The sequence below is a fragment of the Oncorhynchus kisutch genome, linkage group LG18, assembly GCF_002021735.2.
Source record: "Oncorhynchus kisutch isolate 150728-3 linkage group LG18, Okis_V2, whole genome shotgun sequence".
Classification (NCBI taxonomy): Eukaryota; Metazoa; Chordata; class Actinopteri; order Salmoniformes; family Salmonidae; genus Oncorhynchus; species Oncorhynchus kisutch.
In genome coordinates this window covers 5,106,158-5,125,104 of record NC_034191.2, presented here as the reverse complement: position 1 = coordinate 5,125,104, position 18,947 = coordinate 5,106,158, and the positions used below count along the sequence as shown (strand labels likewise).

Below are 18,947 nucleotides of genomic sequence, written 5' to 3'. Positions count from 1 at the left end.
TAGGCATTAACTCTGAATGGTTAAGGTATTAACTCGGAATGGTTAAGGTCAGGCATTAACTCTGAATGGTTAAGGTATTCACTCTGAATGGTTAAGGTCAGGTATTAACTCTGAATGGTTAAGGTATTAACTCTGAATGGTTAAGGTATTAACTCTGAGTGGTTAAGGTATTAACTCTGAGTGGTTAAGGTATTAACTCTGAATGGTTAAGGTCAGGTTTAGTTTAGGCTTAAAATCAAAAACAACATTCAATCGCTGGATTTGAACATTTGGAATCAGAGGTTAAAACAAACATATATATAAAAACAACTTCCTGGAATCGAAGGACCTTTGGAATCAGAGGCAGACAAACTGTTGCCCTCTAGTGGCCAGTTCACAAGTCATCTCCTGATGTCCTCAGACAGGGACGGACGTACTGGTCAGGCACCGTGTTATGCGGTCAAGCGCACGGTGTCGCCAGTACGCGCTCATAGCCCGGAGCGCTATAGGCCAGTGCCATGCGAGAGTGGGCATCCAGCCAGGGTATCCTGCTGCGTGCTGTGTCTCCGGGGCGCCTCAAATGGATTAGGGTATAGGGGTTAGGGGATAAGGGTTAGGGGATAAGGGATAGGGGTTAGGGGACTACAGACTTGTTAGCTCCTAGAGGCATCATGCCTCAGATAGGGGTTATGGGATAGGGGCTAGAGTATAGGGGTTAGGGGATAGGGTAATGGGGTTAGGGGATAGGGGTTAGGGCATAGGGGTTAGGGTACTACAGACCTGTTAGCTCCTAGAGGCACCATGCCTCTGATGACGATAGTCTTCTTCGGAGACATCCCTCCTGGAATCATGCTGGAGTACGGGACAGGCTGATACACATAGGACAGGAGTCAGTTCACTGACAGCATGTAGTGTATACTGTATGTATGTACAGTGCCTTGCGAAAGTATTCGGCCCCCTTGAACTTTGCGACCTTTTGCCACATTTCAGGCTTCAAACATAAAGATATAAAACTGTATATTTTTGTGAAGAATCAACAACAAGTGGAACACAATCATGAAGTGGAACGACATTTATTGGATATTTCAAACTTTTTTAACAAATCAAAAACGGAAAAAAATTATTCAGCCCCTTTACTTTCAGTGCAGCAAACTCTCTCCAGAAGTTCAGTGAGGATCTCTGAATGATCCAATGTTGACCTAAATGACTTTTGATGATAAATACAATCCACCTGTGTGTAATCAAGTCTCCGTATAAATGCACCTGCACTGTGATAGTCTCAGAGGTCCGTAAAAAAGCGCAGAGAGCATCATGAAGAACAAGGAACACACCAGGCAGGTCCGAGATACTGTTGTGAAGAAGATTAAAGCCGGATTTGGATACAAAAGATTTCCCAAGCTTTAAACATCCCAAGGAGCACTGTGCAAGCGATAATATTGAAATGGAAGGAGTATCAGACCACTGCAAATCTACCAAGACCTGGCCGTCCCTCTAAACTTTCAGCTCATACAAGGAGAAGACTGATCAGAGATGCAGCCAAGAGGCCCATGATCACTCTGGATGAACTGCAGAGATCTACAGCTGAGGTGGGAGACTCTGTCCATAGGACAACAATCAGTCGTATATTGCACAAATCTGGCCTTTATGGAAGAGTGGCAAGAAGAAAGCCATTTCTTAAAGATATCCATAAAAAGTGTCATTTAAAGTTTGCAACAAGCCTCCTGGGAGACACACCAAACATGTGGAAGAAGGTGCTCTGGCTAGATGAAACCAAAATTGAACTTTTTGGCAACAATGCAAAACGTTATGTTTGGCGTAAAAGCAACACAGCTCAGCACCCTGAACATACCATCCCCACTGTCAAACATGGTGGTGGCAGCATCATGGTTTGGGCCTGCTTTTCTTCAGCAGGGACAGGGAAGATGGTTAAAATTGATGGGAAGATGGATGGAGCCAAATACAGGACCATTCTGGAAGAAAACCTGATGGAGTCTGCAAAAGACCTGAGACTGAGACGGAGATTTGTCTTCCAACAAGACAATGATCCAAAACATAAAGCAAAATCTACAATGGAATGGTTCAAAAATAAACATATCCAGGTGTTAGAATGGCCAAGTCAAAGTCCAGACCTGAATCCAATCGAGAATCTGTGGAAAGAACTGAAAACTGCTGTTCACAAATGCTCTCCATCCAACCTCACTGAGCTCGAGCTGTTTTGCAAGGAGGAATGGGAAAACATTTCAGTCTCTCGATGTGCAAAACTGATAGAGACATACCCCAAGCGACTTACAGCTGTAATCGGCTGAATAATTTTGCACGCCCAATTTTTCAGTTTTTGATATGTTAAAAAAGTTTGAAATATCCAATAAATGTCGTTCCACTTCATGATTGTGTCCCACTTGTTGTTGATTCTTCACAAAAAAATACAGTTTTATATCTTTATGTTTGAAGCCTGAAATGTGTCAAAAGGTCGCAAAGTTCAAGGGGGCCGAATACTTTCGCAAGGCACTGTATACTTAGGACAAAACAAATCTATCCTGACTCACAGAGATGTTACTTACAGGGTTGTATATTGGCTGTCCACACATGACCGGCAGGTTTCCACCAGGATAGCATCCCTGACCACAAACAGGGATGTTATCACACACACACACAAAGACATCAACACACACACACAGACATCACACACACACACACACACACACACACACACACACACACACACACACACACACACACACACACAGTCATGTATTTACTAACTGATGCAGAACCATCCACTGTAGAACATTATCCCACATCCAAAGTAGAAAGACCCACTGTCTCAACCACACAGGTGATAGTCCTGACCCCCCATGTCACCTCTCACTGTCTCAACCACACAGGTGATAGTCCTGACCCCCTCAACCACACAGGTGATAGTCCTGACCTCCCATGTCACCTCTCACTGTCTCAACCACACAGGTGATAGTCCTGACCCCCTCAACCACACAGGTGATAGTCCTGACCCCCCATGTCACCTCTCACTGTCTCAACCACACAGGTGACAGTCCTGACCCCCTCAACCACACAGGTGATAGTCCTGACCCCCCATGTCACCTCTCACTGTCTCAACCACACAGGTGACAGTCCTTACCCCCATGTCACCTGGGTATCCTCCGCCCTGTGGGTATCCTCCGCCCTGTGGGTATCCTCCGCCCTGTGGGTATCCTCCGCCCTGATAAGCATTGACAGACATACAGTATAATATATGTGATGGTATTTGATGACACAGACACATGAACATAACCAAGTGTGATACCAACTTACCCCCATTTGACCACCTGGGTATCCACCAGCAGGATATCCTCCCTGTTGATGGTGGGAAACATATCAAATGTTATCCGGAGTTTATGACACTCTGAGACACAACATTCATGAAGATATATCGCTATGTACAGTAACCCCACAACATTCATGAGAATATATTGATATTTACAGTCACCCTACAACATTCATGAGAATATATCAATATTTACAGTCACCCCACAACATTCATGAGGATATATCTCTATGTACAGTCACCCCATAACATTCATGAGAATATATCGATATTTACAGTCACCCCACAACATTCAGGAGAATATATTGATATTTACAGTCACCCCACAACATTCATGAGAATATATCGATATGTACAGTCACACCACAACATTCATGAGAAGATATCGATATTTACAGTCACCCCACAACATTCATGAGGATATATCTCTATGTACAGTCACCCCACAGTATTCATGAGAATATATCTCTATGTACAGTCACCCCACAGTATTCATGAGAATATATCGATATTTACAGTCACCCCACAACATTCATGAGAATATATCTCTATGTACAGTCACCCCACAGTATTCATGAGAATACATCGATATTTACTGGCACCCCACAGTATTCATGAGAATATTTCGATATGTACAGTCACCCCACAGTATTCATGAGAATACATCTATATTTACAGGCACCCCACAACATTCATGAGGATATATCTCTATGTACAGTCACCCCACAGTATTCATGAGAATACATCTATATTTACAGGCACCCCACAGTATTCATGAGAATATATCTCTATGTACAGTCACCCCACAGTATTCATGAGAATACATCTATATTTACAGGCACCCCACAACATTCATGAGAATATATCTCTATGTACAGTCACCCCACAGTATTCATGAGAATACATCTATATTTACAGGCACCCCACAACATTCATGAGAATATATCTCTATGTACAGTCACCCCACAGTATTCAGTGCTCAGCCCTCCAGTGGTCTTGTATGGCTTAGTAGGTAGACCACGACACAACGCCAGGATAGTGGGTTCGATACATACCGCCATGTTGCCTCCTCCCATTCCACCTGTAGGATATCCACCTCCCATTCCTCCTCCTCCCTGAAAAATACACAGCTTATTCCAGCTACATCTGTTCTGCCATGTGTGTGTGTGTTTGTGTGTGTTTGTAAAGCACAAAACATTGAGCACTTAAGAAAAAAGCTATTATATTCATATTATACCTGTGGGTGGGTGCTGCCCCTATCCCCCTGCCCCTACACCCTGCCCCTACACCCTGCCCCTATCCCCCTGCCCCTACACCCTGCCCCTACACCCTGCCCTATCCCCCTGCCCCTATCCCCCTGCCCCTACACCCTGCCCCTATCCCCCTGCCCCTATCCCCCTGCCCCTACACCCTGCCCCTACACCCTGCCCCTATCCCCCTGCCCCTACACCCTGCCCCTACACCCTGCCCCTATCCCCTGCCCCTATCCCCCTGCCCTACACCCTGCCCCTATCCCCCTGCCCCTATCCCCTGCCCCTACACCCTGCCCCTATCCCCCTGCCCCTACACCCTGCCCCTACACCCTGCCCCTATCCCCCTGCCCTATCCCCCTGCCCCTACACCCTGCCCCTATCCCCCTGCCCCTACACACCCTGCCCCTACACCCTGCCCCTATCCCCTGCCCCTATCCCCCTGGCCCCTACACCCTGCCCTATCCCCCTGCCCCTTATCCCCCTATCCCCTACACCTGCCCCTACACCCTGCCCCTATCTCCCCCTGCCCCTACACCCTGCCCCTATCCCCCTGCCCCTACACCCTGCCCCTACACCCCTGCCCCTATCCCCCTGCCCCTACACCCTGCCCCTACACCATGCCCCCTATCCCCCTGCCCTATCCCCCTTGCCCCTACACCCTGCCCCCTATCCCCCTGCCCCTAACCCTGGCCCTACACCCTGCCCCTATCCCCCTGGCCCCTATCCCCTGCCCCTATCCCCTGCCCCTATCCCCCTGCTCCTACACCCGTGCCCCTATCCCCCTGCCCCTACACCCTGCCCTATCCCCTTGCCCCTAACACCCCTGCCCCTACAACAAAAAACCCTGCCCCTGCCCCTACAACCCCTGCCCCTACACCCCTGCCCCTACACCCTGCCCCTATCCCCCTGCCACTACACCCTGCACCTACCCCCTGCCCCTATCCCCCTGCCCCTACACCCTGCCCCTATCCCCCTGCCCCTACACCCTGCCCCTATCCCCCTGCCCCTACACCCTGCCCCTACACCCTGCCCCTACACCCTGCCCCTACACCCTGCCCTATCCCCCTGCCCCTACACCCTGCCCCTACACCCTGCTGCCCTACACCCTGCCCCTATCCCCCTGCCCCTACACCCTGCCCCTATCCCCCTGCTCCTACACCCTGCCCCTATCCCCCTGCCCCTACACCCTGCCCCTATCCCCTTGCCCCTACACCCTGCCCCTACACCCTGCCCCTGCCCTACACCCTGCCCTACACCCCTGCCCCTACACCCTGCCCCTACACCCTGCCCCCTACACCCCTGCCCCCTACACCCTGCCCCTACACCCTTGCCCCTACACCCTGCCCCTACACCCTCCCCCTGCCCCTACACCCCTGCCCCTACACCCCTGCCCCTACACCCTGCCCCTATCCCCCTGCCCCTACACCCCTGCCCCTATCCCCTGCCCCTATCCCCTGCCCCTACACCCTGCCCCTATCCCCCTGCTCCTATCCCCCTGCCCCCTATCCCCCTGCTCCTACACCCTGCCCCTATCCCCCTGCCCCTACACCCTGCCCCTATCCCCTTGCCCCTACACCCTGCCCCTACACCCTGCCCCTGCCCCTACACCCCTGCCCCTAACACCCCTGCCCCTACACCCTGCCCCTATCCCCCTGCCACTACACCCTGCACCTACCACCTGCCCCTACACCCTGCCCCTACACCCTGCCCCTACACCCCTGCCCCTACACCACTGCCCCTACACCCTGCCCCTATCCCCCTGCCACTACACCCTGCCCCTATCCCCTGCCACTACACCCTGCACCTACCCCTTGCCCCTACACCCTGCCCCCTACACCCTGCCCCTACACCCTGCCCCTATCCCCTTGCCCCTACACCTGCCCCTACACCCTGCCCCCTATCCCCTTGCCCTACACCCCCTGCCCCTTATCCCCTGCCCCTATCCCCTGCCCCTACACCCTGCCCCTGCCCCTACACCCTGCCCCTACCCCCTGCCCCTACACCCTGCCCTACAACCTTGCCCCTGCCCCTATCCCCCTGCCCCTACACCCTGCCCCTACCCCTGCCCCGATCCCCCTGCCCCTACCCCCTGCCCCTACCCCCTTTGCCCTATTCCCCAGCCCCTATCCCCCTGCCCCTAGACCCTGCCCCTACACCCCTACCACTACACCCTGCCCCTACACCCCTGCCCCTATCCCCTTGCCCCCTATCCCCTGCCCCTACACCCTGCCCCTGCCCCTATCCCCCTGCCCCTACACCCTGCCCCTACCCCCTGCCCCTACACCCTGCCCCTACACCCTGCCCCTGCCCCTATCCCCCTGCCCCTACACCCTGCACTACCCCCTGCCCCTATCCCCCTGCCCCTATCCCCCTGCCCCTACACCCTGCCCCTATCCCCCTGCCCCTGACACCCTGCCCCTATCCCCCTGCCCCCTACACCCTGCCCCTACACCCTGCCCCTATCCCCCTGCCCCTATCCCCCTGCCCCAATCCCCTGCCCCTATCCCCCTGCCCCTATCCCCCCTGCCCCGATCCCCCTGCCCCTATCCCCCTGCCCCTACACACCCTGCCCTACACCCTGCCCCTACACCCCTACCACTACACCCTGCCCCTACACCCTGCCCCTATCCCCCTGCCCCTACACCCTGCCCCTACACCCTGGCCCCTACACCCTGCCCCTATCCCCCTGCCCCTACACCCTGCCCCTATCCCCCTGCTCCTATCCCCCTGCCCCTATCCCCAGTGCCCCTATCCCCTGCTCCTACCCCCTGCCCCCTATCCCCCTGCCCCTATCCCCCTGCCCCTGCCCCTACAACCTGCCCCTATCCCCTGCCCCTACACCCTGCCCCTACCCCCTGCCCCTACACCCTGCCCCTATCCCCCTGCCCCTATCCCCCTGCCCTACACCCTGCCCCTATCCCCCTGCTACTACCCCCTGCCCCTATCCCCTTGCCCCTATCCCCCCTGCCCTATCCCCTGCTCCTACACCCTGCCCCTATCCCCCTGCCCCTACACCCTGCCCCTATCCCCTTGCCCCTACACCCTGCCCCTACACCCTGCCCCTGCCCCTACACCCCTACACCCCTGGCCCCTACACCCCTGCCCCTACACCCTGCCCCTATCCCCCTGCCACTACACCCTGCACCTACCCCTGCCCCTACACCCTGCCCCTACACCCTGCCCCTACACCCTGCCCCTACACCCCTGCCCCTACACCCCTGCCCCTACACCCTGCCCCTATCCCCCTGCCACTACACCCTGCCCCTATCCCCCTGCCACTACACCCTGCACCTACCCCCTGCCCCTACACCCTGCCCCTACACCCTGCCCCTACACCCTGCCCCTACACCCTGCCCCTATCCCCCTGCCCCTACACCCTGCCCCTACACCCTGCCCCTATCCCCCTGCTACTACCCCCTGCCCCTATCCCCTTGCCCCTATCCCCCTGCCCCTATCCCCCTGCCCCTACACCCTGCCCCTACACCCTGCCCCTATCCCCCTGCCCCTATCCCCTGCCCCTATCCCCCTGCCCCTATCCCCCTGCCCCTACACCCTGCCCCTATCCCCCTTGCCCCTACACCCTGCCCCTACACCCTGCCCCTACACCCTGCCCCTGCCCCCTGCCCCTACACCCTGCCCCTGCCCCTACACCCCTGCCCCTACACCCTGCCCCTATCCCCCTGCACCTACCCCCTGCCCCTACCACCCTGCCCTTGCCCCCTGCTCCTATCACCCTGCCCCTACACCCTGCCCCTACCCCCCTGCCCCTACCCCCTGTCCCTACCCCCTGTCCCTACCCCCTGCCCCTACACCCTGCCCCTACCCCCTGCCCCTACACCCTGCCCCTACCCCCCCTGCCACTACACCCTGCCTCTACCCCCCTATCCCAACACCCTGCCCCTACACCCTGCCACTACACCCTGCCTCTACCCCCCTGCCCCTACTCCCCTGCCCCTACCCCCCTGCACCCTGCCCCTACACCCTGCCCCTATCCCCCTGCCCCTACACCCCTACAACTACACCCTGCCCCAGCCTCACCCCGATGACGTTGATGGTCTGGATGGAAACGTCGCCTCCTATCTGCAGAGCGTTGACTCTCTCGACTGGAATACGATGCTTGAACATGTGAAAGTCTCGGCCATTCACTGTCACCTACGACAGAAAAACAGATCAGCTCATCTGACTATACACAACTGTGGTCTAACCCAACTCAACAGGTCATTGGGCCATGACAGGTGTCTTTTATACTGATAACAAGTTCAAACAGGTGCCATTAATACAGGTAATGAGTGGAGGACAGAGGAGCCTCTTAAAGAAGAAGTTACAGGTCTGTGAAACCAGAAATCTTGCTTGTTTGTAGGTGACCAAATACTTATTTTGCACCATAATTTGCAAATAAATTCATTACAAATCCTACAATGTGATTTTCTGGATTTTTTTTCCTCATTTTGTCTGTCCTAGTTGAAGTGTACCTATGATGAAAATTACAGGCCTCTCTCATCTTTTTAAGTGGGAGAACTTGCACAATTGGTGGCTGACTAAATACTTTTTTTGCCCCACTGTATATAGTATCTCTATATCTGACCTGGTAACCCTCCTGGTTAATAATGGCTATTACTATATCTATACAGTATATATAAAGTGTAATAAAGTGTATATATATATATAGTATCTCTATATCTGACCTGGTAACCCTCCTGGTTAATGATGATAACCATCTCGAAGGCGTCTCCCTTGCTAAAAGGCATGTGGTGGGTCTTCTCCTCTGAACCCCATTGCCCTTCCTGGCAGCTGTTGAACACCACCTTGTCCCATCCGTCAAAACGAGGGTTGAAGTGAAAGCCGATATCACCGCCCTCAAATTCCCCACACTGCAGGTTAATGTTAAACCTAGAGGGGGGTGTTAGAGAGAGCATAGGATGAACAGATCGTACACAGGTAACACAGCTAACACTGGTAACACAGCTAACACTGGTAACACGGCTAACACTGGTAACACAGGTAGCACAGCTAACACTGGTAACACAGCTAACACAGCTAACACTGGTAACACGGCTAACACAGCTAACACTGGTAACACGGCTAACACTGGTAACACAGCTAACACAGCTAACACTGGTAACACGGCTAACACTGGTAACACTGGTAACACAGCTAACACAGCTAACACTGGTAACACGGCTAACACAGCTAACACTGGTAACACGGCTAACACAGCTAACACTGGTAACACGGCTAACACTGGTAACACTGGTAACACAGCTAACACAGCTAACACTGGTAACACAGCTAACACAGCTAACACGGGTAACACAGCTAACACTGCTAACACAGCTAACACTGGTAACACAGCTAACACAGCTAACACTGCTAACACAGCTAACACTGCTAACACAGCTAACACAGGTAACACAGCTAACACTGGCAACACAGCTAACACTGCTAACACAGCTAACACAGCTAACACTGGTAACACAGCTAACACAGCTAACACTGCTAACACAGCTAACACTGCTAACACAGGCAACACAATTATATATATAACGACCCCATTATATACCACCCTAAGCCTTTAGGTGGAACGACCCCATTATATACCACCCTGAGCCTTTAGGTGGAACTACCCCATTATATACCACCCCGAGCCTTTAGGTGGAACTACCCCATTATATACCACCCCGAGCCTTTAGGTGGAACGACCCCATTATATACCACCCTGAGCCTTTTTAGTGGAACGACCCCATTATATACCATCCCGAGCCTTTAGGTGGAACGACCCCATTATATACCACCCCGAGTCTTTTAGTGGAACGACCCCATTATATACCACCCTGAGCCTTTAGGTGGAACTACCCCATTATATACCACCCTGAGCCTTTTTAGTGGAACTACCCCATTATATACCACCCTGAGCCTTTAGGTGGAACAACCCCATTATATACCACCCCGAGTCTTTAGGTGGAACGACCCCATTATATACCACCCCGAGCCTTTAGGTGGAACGACCCCATTATATACCACCCTGAGCCTTTAGGTGGAACGACCCCATTATATTCCACCCCTAGCCTTTTTAGTGGAACGACCCCATTATATACCACCCGAGCCTTTAGGTGGAACGACCCCATTATATACCACCCTGAGTCTTTAGGTGGAACTACCCCATTATATACCACCCCTAGCCTTTAGGTGGAACTACCCCATTATATACCACCCCGAGCCTTTAGGTGGAACAACCCCATTATATACCACCCTGAGCCTTTTTAGTGGAACGACCCCATTATATACCACCCGAGCCTTTAGGTGGAACGACCCCATTATATACCACCCTGAGTCTTTAGGTGGAACTACCCCATTATATACCACCCTGAGCCTTTTTAGTGGATCGACCCCATTATATACCACCCCGAGTCTTTAGGTGGAACGACCCCATTATATACCACCCTGAGCCTTTTTAGTGGAACGACCCCATTATATACCACCCTGAGCCTTTAGGTGGAACGACCCCATTATATACCACCCTGAGCCTTTTTAGTGGATCGACCCCATTATATACCACCCTGAGCCTTTAGGTGGAACGACCCCATTATATACCACCCTGAGTCTTTAGGTGGAACCACCCCATTATATACCACCCTGAGCCTTTAGGTGGAACCACCCCATTATATACCACCCTGAGTCTTTAGGTGGAACCACCCCATTATATACCACCCTGAGCCTTTAGGTGGAACGACCCCATTATATACCACCCCAAGCCTTTAGGTGGAACGTCCCCATTATATACCACCCCGAGCCTTTAGGTGGAACTACCCCATTATATACCACCCTGAGCCTTTAGGTGGAACGACCCCATTATATACCACCCGGTGTCTTTAGGTGGAACGACCCCATTATATACCACCCTGAGCCTTTAGGTGGAACGACCCCATTATATACCACCCTGAGCCTTTAGGTGGAACGACCCCATTATATAACACCCTGAGCCTTTAGGTGGAACGACCCCATTATATACCACCCTGAGCCTTTTTAGTGGAACGACCCCATTATATACCACCCTGAGCCTTTAGGTGGAACGACCCCATTATATACCACCCTGAGCCTTTTTAGTGGAACGACCCCATTATATACCACCCTGAGCCTTTAGGTGGAACGACCCCATTATATACCACCCCAAGCCTTTAGGTGGAACGTCCCCATTATATACCATCCCGAGCCTTTAGGTGGAACGACCCCATTATATACCACCCTGAGCCTTTAGGTGGAACGACCCCATTATATACCACCCCGAGCCTTTAGGTGGAACGACCCCATTATATACCACCCCGAGCCTTTAGGTGGAACTACCCCATTATATACCACCCCGAGCCTTTAGGTGGAACTACCCCATTATATACCACCCCGAGCCTTTAGGTGGAACGACCCCATTATATACCACCCTGATCCTTATGGAGTCTTAATGTCCAGGTCACAGTGTGCTTCTTAGAGAAAACAACAACTGTTCCAACTGATATGACCAACTGTGGTCTGAAAGGCAAGTAAAATACACAGAGGACGAGGGAGCTTCTGATAAACGTGTGTGTGCCTTTGCCTTGCCCTCTCTCTCTCTCTGATAGCACAAGGATAAACTTCCTTATTCTAACAGGTTCAGCAGGCTGAGGCAGAGAATGTTCTTTCAACATACATTAGTCGTTATACCTTGATATACTGCAGCAGATTTTCATCATAAATGAAACTACGTCCACACTGAACAAAAAAATATACACGTAACAATTTCAAAGATTTTGCTGAGTTACAGTTTATGTAAGGAAAGCAGTCAATTGAAATAAATTGAAATTAAATTAAATAAATTTGATGAATTCATTAGGCTCTAATTTATGGATTTCACATGACTGGGAATACAGATATACATCTGTTGGTTTGTCACAAAAAAAAAGGCAAGGGTGTGGATCAGAAAACCAGTCAGTATCTGGTGTGACCACCATTTGCCTCGTGCAGCGTGACACATCTCCTGTGCATTAAGTTGATCAGGCTGTTGATTGTGTTCTGTGGAATGTTGTCCCACTCCTCTTCAACGGCTGTGAGAAGCTGTTGGATATTGGCAGGAACTGGAACATGCTGTCGTCCACGTCGATCCAGAGCATCCCAAACATGCTCAATGAACGACGTGTCTGGTGAGTATGCAGGCCATGGAAGAACTGAGACATTTTCAGCTTCCAGGAATTGAGTACCTTGCGACATGGAGCCTTGCCATATCATGCTGAAACATGAAGTGATAGCGGCAGATGAATGGCACAACACAATGTACCTGTGGTCATGTGACACAGGTGTGTCAAGGATATATAAATACCTGTGATCAACTGACACAGGTGTGTCAGGGCTATATGATTACCTGTGACATTGTGACACAGGTGTGTCAGGGCTATATGATTACCTGTGATCATGTGACACAGGCGTGTCAAAGATATATAATGACCTGTGATCATGTGACACAGGTGTGTCAAGGCTATATAATTACCTGTGTTCATGTGACACAGGTATGTCAAGGCTATATAATTACCTGTGATCTTGTGACACAGGTGTGTCATGACTATATAAGTACCTGTGATCATGTGACACAGGTGTGTCAAAGCTATATAAGTACCTGTGATCATGTGACACAGGTGTGTCAAAGATATATAATTACCTGTGATCATGTGACACAGGTGTGTCAAAGCTATATAATGACCTGTGATCATGTGACACAGGTGTGTCAAGGCTATATAATTACCTGTGTTCATGTGACACAGGGGTGTCAAGGCTATATAATGACCTGTGATCATGTGACACAGGTGTGTCAAGGCTATATAATTACCTGTGTTCATGTGACACAGGGGTGTCAAGGCTATATAATGACCTGTGATCAACTGACACAGGTGTGTCAAGGCTATACAATTACCTGTGTTCATGTGACACAGGGGTGTCAAGGCTATATAATGACCTGTGATCAACTGACACAGGTGTGTCAAGGCTATACAATTACCTGTGTTCATGTGACACAGGGGTGTCAAGGCTATATAATGACCTGTGATCAACTGACACAGGTGTATCAAGGCTATATAATTATCTGTGTTTATGGGACACAGGTGTGTCAAAGCTATGTAATTACTTCTGGTCATGTGACACAGGTGTGTCAGGGCTATATGATTACCTGTGATCTTGTGACACAGGTGTGTCAGGGCTATAATATTACCTGTGATCATGTGACACAGGTGTGTCAGGGCTATAGGATTACCTGTGATCATGTGACACAGATGTGTCAGGGCTATAGGATTACCTGTGATCATGTGACACAGGTGTGTCAGGGCTATATGATTACCTGTGATCATGTGACATCATGTGACACATGTGACACAGGGCACCTACAGTCTGATCATGTGTAGCACCTATTAGCACCTATTAGCACCTACAGTCTGATCACATGTAGCACCTATTAGCACCTATTAGCACCTATTAGTATTAGCACCTACAGTCTGATAACGTGTAGCACCTATTAGCACCTACAGTCTGATAACGTGTAGCACCTATTAGCACCTATTAGCACCTACAGTCTGATAACGTGTAGCACCTATTAGCACCTATTAGCACCTACAGTCTGATAATGTGTAGCACCTATTAGCACCTATTAGCACCTACAGTCTGATAACGTGTAGCATACCTCCAATCCTCAGAGGCTGTGTGTTTCTCACCTGGTGATCTCGTGAGGGATGACTCCCTGGATGTAAACAGACATCCCTGATCTCAGCCCGCCGTAGATCGGCCCCACATAGGGGATACTCTGCACACAACACACAGTAATAACCATTTAACAACTATACACAAGTAGAGATGCAAGGCAGTCTGGGAAATAATAACCATTTAACAACTATACACAAGTAGGGATGCAAGGCAGTCTGGGAAATAATAACCATTTAACAACTTTACACAATTATAGATGCAAGGCACTCTGGGAAATAATAACCATTTAACAACTATACACAAGTAGGGATGCAAGGCAGTCTGGGAAATAATAACCATTTAACAACTATACACAAGTAGAGATGCAAGGCAGTCTGGGAGCTTTTTTAAGTAGGTAGAGTAAAAGTTTGAGAAGGAAGTAAATGAAGATTGTAGGTACATACAGACAGCCAATGGCTGGGCTTCAGTCAATTCAGAAAGATAATTGAAATTGGAATTTCAGTGTACTTCCTGAATTGACTGGAATTGAAATTGAATTGACCCCAACCCTGAAGAACGGTAGATCCAGACAATACCTATGATATCTGTATACACTAGACAAGGAGACGTGCTACTCACAGGGTTGTAGACGGGCTGATAGCCAGGTGGAGCAACGAACATGATGGCTGTCACTCAGAGATCCACAGACAGACAGATGGAGAGACGGAGGAGAGGAGAGTCAGAGAGAACAGGAAACGGTCGCTACTGGATGGCTGGTCTTATAGAGACTCAGAACCATGGGAGGGGCGAGGAGCCAGGGGAGAGTCAGGCCAGAGAAGGGCCAGATTGGGATAGGGCCAGATAGGGCAGGCTACTTGACTAATGATGTTGGCCAGGAACCAGAAACCAGGCTAAGTGTTATCAGTTTCACATTGTTTTCCCAACCTTATCACAGGACAGGAGGAGTGGTCCAGTCAGACAAAAGATGGTGTGTGTGTGTAAGGTGAACAATGTGTGTGTGTGTGTGTGTGTGTTCACAAACTGTGTACACACATTTGAATGATAGTAAATGGTAGATAAGAGATGGTTGTGTACCAAAGGAGTCTCAACAGTTTGCTTCCTGTAGACAGTCTGGTCGACAACAGTCGGGAGGTCTACATCATTCTGGTGTACAACAGTATGGAGGTCTACATCAGTTTGGTGTACAACAGTATGGAGGTCTACATCAGTTTGGTCTACAACAGTCTGGAGGTCTACATCATTCTGGTGTACAACAGTGTGGAGGTCTACATCAGTTTGGTCTACATCAGTCTGGTCTACAACAGTCTGGGGGTCTAAAACAGTCTGGTCTACATCAGTCTGGTCTACAACAGTCTGGGGGTCTACAACAGTCTGGTCTACACAGTCGGGTCTACAACAGTCTGGAGGTCTACATCAGTCTGGTCTACATCAGTTTGGTCTACAACAGTTTGGTCTACAACAGTTTGGTCTACATCAGTTTGGTCTACATCAGTCTGGTCTACAACAGTTTGGTCTACAACAGTCTGGTCTACAACAGTTTGGTCTACAACAGTTTGGTCTACATCAGTCTGGTCTACAACAGTTTGGTCTACAACAGTCTGGTCTACAACAGTTTGGTCTACAACAGTTTGGTCTACATCAGTCTGGTCTACAACAGTTTGGTCTACAACAGTCTGGTCTACAACAGTCTGGTCTACAACAGTCTGGTCTACAACAGTTTGGTCTACATCAGTCTGGTCTACAACAGTTTGGTCTACATCAGTCTGGTCTACATCAGTTTGGTCTACATCATTCTGGTCTACATCATTCTGGTCTACATCAGTTTGGTCTACAACAGTTTGGTCTACAACAGTTTGGTCTACAACAGTCTGGTCTACAACAGTTTGGTCTACATCAGTCTGGTCTACAACAGTTTGGTCTACATCAGTCTGGTCTACATCAGTTTGGTCTACATCATTCTGGTCTACATCATTCTGGTCTACATCAGTTTGGTCTACAACAGTCTGGTCTACATAAGTTTGATCTACATCAGTTTGGTCTACAACAGTCTAGTCTACAACTGTCACGCCCTGACCTTAGTTAGCGGAACGGAACGGCGATACAGCGAAGATATGAAGGTACACGACTAGCACGGAAGCCAGAGAGGCAGCCCCAAGATTTTTTTTGGGGGGGGAGGCACACGAGGAGATTGGCTGAGTCAGGTAGGAGACCTGAGCCAACTCCTTGTGCTTACCGTTGGGAGCGTGTAACTGGTCAGGCACCGGTCAGGCATGGTGTCACCAGTGCGTTATTCTAGCCCGGTGCGCTCTATTCCAGCTCCTCGTATTTGCCATGTTAGAATGGGCATCCAGCCAGGACGTATTGAGCCAGCTCTATGTTCTGGATCTCCAATGTGTCTCCACGGTCCAGTGTATCCTGTGCCTCCTCCCCGCACTCACCCTGAGGTGCGTGTCCCCAGCCCGGTACCACCAGTGCCGGCACCACACACCAGGCCTATAGTGGGCCTCAGCAGTCCAGAGCGTCCGGCTACAGTACCCAGTCCAGCGCGTCCGGTGACAGTACCCAGTCCAGAGCGTCCAGCGACAGTACCCAGTCCAGAGCGTCCGGTGACAGTACCCAGTCCAGAGCGTCCGGCGACAGTACCCAGTCCAGAGCGTCCGGCGACAGTACCCAGTCCAGAGCGTCCGCCGACAGTACCCAGTCCAGCGCGTCCGGCGACAGTACCCAGTCCAGAGCGTCCGGCGACAGTACCCAGTCCAGAGCGTCCGGCGATAGTACCCAGTCCAGAGCGTCCGGTGACAGTACCCAGTCCAGAGCATCCGGCGATAGTACCCAGTCCAGAGCGTCCGGAGACAGTTCACAGACCGGAACCTCCAACGACGGTCCCCAGTCTAGAACATCCGGCGATGATCCACGCAGCGAGGGTCCCCAGCCCAGGGCCTACGGGTTCCGCAGTCCAGAGCATCCGACGATGATCCACGGGTCAGTGATACAAGAGCGGACTCAGTGTAAAGTAGGGGGGGTGGCGTCCAGAACCAGAGCCGCCACAGAGGTTAGATTCCCACCCAGACCCTCCCATATAGGTTTAGGTTTGCACCTTTTGTTTTCTTTATTTTTTGGTTAGGTCAGGGTGTGACGAGGGTGGTATGTGTGTTTTTACCCTGTCTAGGGTTTTTTGTATATCAATGGGTTTTGGTATGTCTAGGTAAATGTAGGTCTATGGTGGCCTGAATTGGTTCCCAATCAGAGACAGCTGTTTATCGTTGTCTCTGATTGGGGATCCTATTTAGGGTGCCATTTTCCATTTTGGTTTCATGGGTTATTGTCTATGTGTAGTTGCCTGTCAGCACTCGTGTCTTATAGATTCATGATCGTTTTGTTAGTTTGTTTAGTGTTCTTCGTGTAAATGAAGAATAATGTATTCTAATCACGCTGCGCCTTGGTCTCCTCGTTACGACGAACATGACAACAACTGTCTGGAGGTCTACACCAGTCTGGAGGTCTACACCAGTCTGGAGGTCTACAGCAATCTGAAGGTCTACAACAGTCTGGAGGTCTACACCAGTCTGGAGGTCTACACCAGTCTGGAGGTCTACACCAGTCTGGAGGTCTACACCAGTCTGGAGGTCTACAACAGTCTGGAGGTCTACAACAGTCTGGAGGTCTACACCAGTCTGGAGGTCTACACCAGTCTGGAGGCTACACCAGTCTGGAGGTCTACAACAGTCTGGAGGTCTACAACAGTCTGGAGGTCTACAGCAGTCTGGTCTACAAAAGTCTGTTTTACAACAGTCAGGTCTGCAACCGTCTGGAGGTCTACAACAGTTCGAAGGTCTACACCAGTCTGGTCTACAACAGTCTGGTCTAAAACAGACTGTAGTTCTACAACAGTCTGGAGGTCTATAGAAAGGGAATGACACTACTTCCTGCTATCACGTCAAATGGGATCAGAGCTGCTATGGAGATGTCAGACTTCCTGCAGTATTGATCGTGGGCTATAACGATACTGTACGTATCCTGTGTTAGTGGAACATGGGTGTGTCCAGTGACGTTTTATGAGTTGTTGTAATTGTTTCATCATGTAATTGCGTTATTTAATGAAGATAAACCTCTGCCAAAACAGTAGTGGTGGAATAATAGGGATGGACTGAGCCTCGTGTTAGCAAATACTCAACCCTGACACTTATAGTGGAATAGGAACACCATGGAGTATTGCCAATGCCTCATGGTCAGGCTTGGCGTCAATTCAGAATGGAAACCCGAATTCCAATTCCTCATTTTCTTAATTGAAAAACATTGAAGAGAATTGAAATGTGAATTTCAGTGTACTTCCTGAATTGAAATGGAATTGACCTCAATCCTGCTCTAGGTTGGATTTACTTTTGCGTCAGATAGTTGACAAGTAGTAAAAAAAAACTCATAGGTATCTCCCCTTCCTCATCTGCGTTGAGCTAGAAGGAGAACCTGCACTATAACCTCATTAGATGGGTGGGGGAGGGAGTGCTGATGTTAGCCATTAGAATCATGAATGGAATAACAGATTAATGATTGATAATAGTTAATCATTAATATAACCTAAACATAGGTCTCCCTTCTTAAAGAGAACACACCCCTGATACACACACAACTCACACAACTCACACAACACACACACACGCACAAAACGAGGAAGGATTTGCCAA

The 18,947-nt window shown here is 50.3% G+C and overlaps 1 protein-coding gene across 1 annotated transcript in view; it reads right to left on the bottom strand.

Annotated features, from left to right (window-relative positions):
- Positions 1-15,016, bottom strand: part of LOC109884304 (galectin-6-like) — a 22,734-nt gene extending 7,718 nt beyond the window's left edge. The window contains exons 1-9 of the mRNA XM_031795346.1: positions 14,884-15,016; positions 14,277-14,365; positions 9,240-9,444; positions 8,593-8,706; positions 4,357-4,416; positions 3,289-3,330; positions 3,116-3,196; positions 2,541-2,597; positions 760-848 (exon numbers count right to left, since the gene is read on the bottom strand). Of these exons, the coding sequence (XP_031651206.1) occupies positions 760-848; positions 2,541-2,597; positions 3,116-3,196; positions 3,289-3,330; positions 4,357-4,416; positions 8,593-8,706; positions 9,240-9,444; positions 14,277-14,365; positions 14,884-14,925 (779 nt within the window). The 5' untranslated portion in view covers positions 14,926-15,016. The remainder of the gene's footprint in view (positions 1-759; positions 849-2,540; positions 2,598-3,115; positions 3,197-3,288; positions 3,331-4,356; positions 4,417-8,592; positions 8,707-9,239; positions 9,445-14,276; positions 14,366-14,883) is intronic.
- Positions 15,017-18,947: the final 3,931 nt, after the last annotated feature.